This window comes from Etheostoma spectabile, chromosome 23 (assembly GCF_008692095.1).
Source record: "Etheostoma spectabile isolate EspeVRDwgs_2016 chromosome 23, UIUC_Espe_1.0, whole genome shotgun sequence".
NCBI classification, from domain to species: domain Eukaryota; kingdom Metazoa; phylum Chordata; class Actinopteri; order Perciformes; family Percidae; genus Etheostoma; species Etheostoma spectabile.
Window position 1 is genome coordinate 2516571 of NC_045755.1, and position 5535 is coordinate 2522105.

At 38.6% G+C, this 5535-nt stretch overlaps 1 protein-coding gene across 5 annotated transcripts in view; it reads left to right on the forward strand.

Moving 5' to 3' along the window:
* LOC116673407 (anoctamin-4) overlaps positions 1-5180 on the forward strand; it is an 88545-nt gene extending 83365 nt beyond the window's left edge. For 4 of the 5 annotated variants that reach the window (XM_032505727.1, XM_032505731.1, XM_032505729.1 and 1 more), the window contains 2 exons: positions 692-797; positions 3246-5180. In XM_032505727.1, the coding sequence (XP_032361618.1) occupies positions 692-797; positions 3246-3437 (298 nt within the window). In that variant the 3' untranslated portion in view covers positions 3438-5180. The remainder of the gene's footprint in view (positions 1-691; positions 798-3245) is intronic. The other variant, XM_032505728.1, reaches the window with a different exon arrangement.
* Positions 5181-5535: the final 355 nt, after the last annotated feature.

The window sequence follows — 5535 nt, forward strand, 5'->3', positions numbered from 1 at the left end:
AGGAGAGCATTGATTAAAAGTTAGGTCTTCCTGAAAGAATTTACGCTGAGCTACATTTCCTACATCATTGTTGCGCAATTTTCACCACGGCCACGCCTCTTCAGGAGACTAGCAGCCGGTCCTGAGGGCCTTATCAAAAATGTCAATAAATTATGCATCACATTATGCAAATAACACTTTCAAAAGATGCCACCCCCATTTAAAGTAAGGCCGCGTCCCGAATTCAATACTTATTAGGCAGTGAACGAATAGCCTCCTTAGTATTGAAAAATGCTGCATGTTAATACATAAGAAGTAAAATTAATCAGCATCAGTGAGCCAATCAATCAGCATGTAGCATGCTTCTACCAAGATCTAAGACTGTTTGTGACTGGCTGGTAACGTTACACGCCGTAGAGGCAGGCTGAGATTTGTGCCTTAATGTGTAATTAATTTGTTTTTGTTAAAATGGATTTTTATAAAATTGGTATCGAACAAAGTATTGTTCAGGAACCGGTATCAAAGTCATAATATTGGTATTGGTATCATACATTTTTTTGAGCGACACCCAGCCCTGTTTGGGATAGTGGAAGTGTGTCATACCAAGGTTTCATACCATTGGAACAGCGTGTAATGCGCTGCCTTCAGTTATATAGAATCGTTGCTGTTGCTACTTCGGATGACCTTTGAACCCATGTGTTGGATCCACCAGATATCGTGACTACAGGGAGCCTCCAGACTCTGCCGAGCCCTACGAATACACTCTACAGTTCTGGCACGTCCTGGCGGCCAGGCTTGCATTCATCATTGTGTTTGAGGTCAGTGTTTTTAATCTGGGACAAATGACACCAGACAGCAAGCTGGCTTTGAAAATGGATTCTTTTATATTGTTGTGTCAATGTTTCTTTTATCTTTCGGTCTCCTGCCCATCTTCATCTTCAGGAGCATTTTGCTTTGACTTCTTTACAGCTAATAAAGAGGTCTGCTGGCGTTGAAATTACTTCATTTTCTCTGTCAATACTTTTGTACCAAAGATGGATTTTACTTGATCAATGTATTTAATGTTTTGCTTTTACATTACATTCTCTGACAGAACTAGTATACACCCTCAGCGATTTAACCCTCATGTTGTCCTCGGGTCAAATTGACCCATTTTCCTATATCAATTTTCTTTTTAACTACCCAAAATAACGATTGATGTGATTGATTCCACACGCTCTTTGGCAAGTACAAATCTCTACTTTTATTAATATTGGGGTGTCTCTTTCAATTTTATAGCATTTAAAAAACAATTGAAGTGGTTTTGAAACAATATTGAGTAAAAGTTGACATATTCCAGTCTGTGATTATCCATCAACGTCCATTGTTTAAATTTAGTCTAAATTATTCCTAAATTCTGTTTTTCTAACTTAAACATTAGGTAAAATTTTCTAGAAATTAGGTTTATTGACTAAAATTCCAAAACTAAAGTTAATAAGTTAATGTTATGTAGTGTTGAAAAAAATAGACAAACATTGAAAAAAAGTGTCAAAAGTGTTTAAAAAAAAAGGGACAAAAACATAAGAAAAAGTTAAAAACATTGATAAAAAGCGTCAACAAAAGTGTTGATTTTTTTGGGAAAACAACACAAGGGTTAAGGATTTAGTAAAGAAAAACAATAGGAGCTTTAGCTTTATTTTTTTAGTTGAAAGTCACATTTTAAACCACATTAACTCAAGTTGACTCTCTTAGCAAATTGTTTCAAGATCTCGTCTCTCCAGCTACACATCTTCGTTGCCGTCTTTGTGTAAATGACCTATCTTGTTTTCTTCCGGCGTTACACAGACATTTTGTACTTGGGAGCTGGCAGGTTAAAGTCATTTTAATGTCCAACTGATTCAGACATTTTCCTTCTCTAAAACAGCTCCTCCAGGTAATGTCCAGTTAGTTTAAGGGTTGCAGTACATGTGTGAAAGGTTTAAATCCATGTCTGTCAGTGAGGACGCAGATTATTAGAGCTGCAAAGATTAATCGATAAGTAGTCAACTATTAAATTAATGTCCAACTATTTCTTTAATATTTTCTAGCTTTTTTCGTTCTTCACTCGTGACAGTAACATGAATATCTTTGAGTTGTGGACAAAACAAGACATTTGAAGACGTCATCATGGGCTTCGGGAAACACTGATCAACATTTTTCAAAATTTTCTGAATATTGATTGAGAAAATATTAGACAGATTGATCAACAATGGCAATACTTTTTGGTACACCCCTACAAATCATTTAGATTATGAAGAGCACAATACAACATTAAAGAATGGCTTTTTTATGCTATGGTCAAGTTAATTTAATTTAATTATTTATTTAAAATGTAGTAAGAATTCATCAGTCAATTAATGTTAAACAAAAAAAAAAGACCATTTGATGGCAGAAAGGTTCTTTAAAAACAACAGCTGGAGGTTCACAAGGTGCACTTTAATTCAGCATGAGCTTATGAGGTGCAATTGAATGCACCGTTAAGTCCCGTCAGGGACAGTGACCTTGGTACCAGCTAGTCTATTCTGTGTCTTTAGCTATAGACTGTTATATGTTGGAATACTGAGTGGAATACAGCCAGACCTTAGACTGTTGCTGTCAGCATTTTAACCCTTATGTTGTCTTCGGGTCTAATTTGACCCGTTTTTTTAATATCCAAAATAAAGGATGTCGAAATACGGGTGAAAGATGATGGAAAAAGAGGCATAATCGATGAAATGCCAAAAACTTCATAAAAAACTTTGTGAAAAGCAACAAAAACGTTGAGATAATGGGAAAAATGTTTTTCATGGTCAAAGGAAAGACAACACAAGTGTTAATTCTTTAAGCCAGATTCTAGCTAACGCCAGGCTAACCGGCTGCCAAGTGTAATTTTAGCTAGCGTCCCATGCAGTGATGTATCTGCTGCTTGTAACATCCATTTTGGAACACCAGCGATTAACGCAGGCATTTAGGTGCCACTGAAATATGCGTTGTCAATCATTACGGTAGATATCGATTAGGGACAGTTTCGGTGCTCATCTCAAGAAGGAAGCTCAAACTATGTTCAAATAATAAAAATATAATAACAATCCAACTCCCTTTCAAAGCAAGTTGATGACTTACCAATAACCAACTGTCTACATTTCACAGTGAGTGATACAATTCGTATTGTCCGGTGTTTCCCCCCTTATCACTTTGTTATTTTATTTGTATAATTGTGGAGGTATGGCTCTGGCATTTGTAATAAAATACTACTACTGTTTTTCCAGCATATGGTCTTTGCCATCAAAACCCTGATCGCGTACCTGATCCCCGACCTCCCCAAGGACCTGCGGGACAGAATGCGCCGAGAGAAATACCTGATCCAGGAGATGATGTATGAGGCCGAGTTGGAGAGACTGCAGAAGGAGAAAAACGAGAAGAAGAACAAAGACAGGGTCCAAAACAAGGAATGGCCCTGAATACACCAACTGGTACAGCCGGAGATTCAGAAACAGCATGTACAGGAGATTATTCAGCTCTGTTCATGACTTGCGTGGGGTTTTATGTGCAGGACTTGCCTACTGTGCTGAACTCGGGCCTGGAAGCTATCAGAGTTTAGGCTAACGTTAGCAGCTCTGTCCTAAACCTTATCGGATTTGGGGAAGTTACACTCCGGAAACCCCAGCCGCTGTTACCAAAGATAGCGTTGTATTTTAACACCTCAATTAGTGATCACCAAAATCCTTTTCTCTTGTAAAATTAAAAATTAAAACATAGTGTTTAAATATATGAATATGTTAAGCTCCTAGGACTATTAGGACTTGCTAGCTTCACAGTACAAGTCAAGAGCAATTTAGTACAACCGACGCAGGCTTATAACTTAATGACTTATTTTTTTCCTGGGACATGCAGATTTAGCTCAGTGTCATGTACAGTGCATATTTAATGAATGATGATAAAAGTCAGCTGGAAAAGATAAAAAAAGTTTATCAGAGACAGGGTTTTTGTTTAAATTTGTGGAGACGTTAGCTTAATTTGCTAACCAGCTACATAGCAAATCAAATCCAAGACGGACAAAATCGACGGCCGGTGGCTAGGAGCGAGATGTCTGCTTTTGTCTCTTTCTGAAATCAATCATCATTTCTTTTCAAAAACATTACTAGGAATTGTGCGTTTTAGAGGAAGAGGGAAGACACGTAGGAAAATCATCACAGGTCAGATTTGAATTCCCCGGATCTCTGCATCGAGGCATTATTATAAGTACTTATTATTATAAGTATATGTGCGCCTGCTGTACGCGCTGAACCAACCCGGCCACACAAATTGAGGGATTTTACATTGTAAAACATATCAAAAGGGACTGAATTCATGCTAGACTAGTTTAAAAAATAGATTTTAAGATGCTGAAATCAAGTTGGGAAAAAGGAAAGCAACAAAAAAGGGAAAAAGGAAAGTGTATATGGTTGTGCCTTCAGAGTTGTTGCATCCTAAGACCTCAGCTGCGTAAAAATAAGTGTAACGCTGTATGTTTCCCAGTGTTAACAGGCCTTATCATATAGTTTCTCTTATTCCCAGGTTATCAGCTGGTGTTTGGTTTTCACTGCACAGTGGAGGAAGGAGAGGAGCGCTGGGTTTCCTGCATGATACCGGACCCTCATACCTTCCTCCTGCCATGTCAGACCAGCACCTCCTAGTGAACAATAGATGAACTGCATCCAGCAGAGCCACACAGTGTACAGGGCAGGGCCCATCGTGTCTGCATTCACGACGGATGTCCTCTGGAACATTTGACTGTGGGTTTTGCTACGTTTCTCTTCTTCTCTCCAGTTTCTACCACTTTGGACTCTCAACAGCGTATGTCTTCAGATCCTAAATGTAGATTTCAAGCGAGACTAGAATTTTACGGACTTCTGGTTTTAGAGAGAAATAACCAACCGAGCTTAGTGAATGACTAGCCCTGTTTACATTTCTCCTCGTTTGAGGAGTTCACGTATTGCTTTACTGTAAATAAAGATATTTAAATGAATGTCAGGCCATCCGCTCTGCTATAGTGTAGTGCAATAAAAAAAAAGCTAGAGATGCAATTTCTGGAGAGATTGTGGTGGGATTGCTGGCTGCTGAACACCTGACTGATGGACAGTCACAAGCTAAACTCCATAACTTGACAATCTGGGCTGCGCTGCTTCACGTACACCAGGTAGCTGAACAGCATCGCTTAAAAACATGGCTGGGCACTAAACTGCATCGCTGGATTAACTTTGTATAAAGGAGCAGCTGAAGGAGTATGAAGAGTTGGAATACTAAAAAAAGGGCAAAATATTAAAAAAAGCAATGAAATGTATTGAAACGAGAGTTGAAGTGTGAAGATTTATATGAGCTTAAATGTATTGTATGCAGACTAATACAAACATAATCCCTCAATCATGAGCAGGGCCACACGGAATCTGCACATTTGACAAGGCAATTAAGGCTGAATTTGTGAAATTAGCCTTTGACTGTGTGTGTGTGTGTGTGTGTGTGTGTGTGTGTGTGTGTGTGTGTGTGTGTGTGTGTGTATGCAGCCTCCACAGAGGTCAG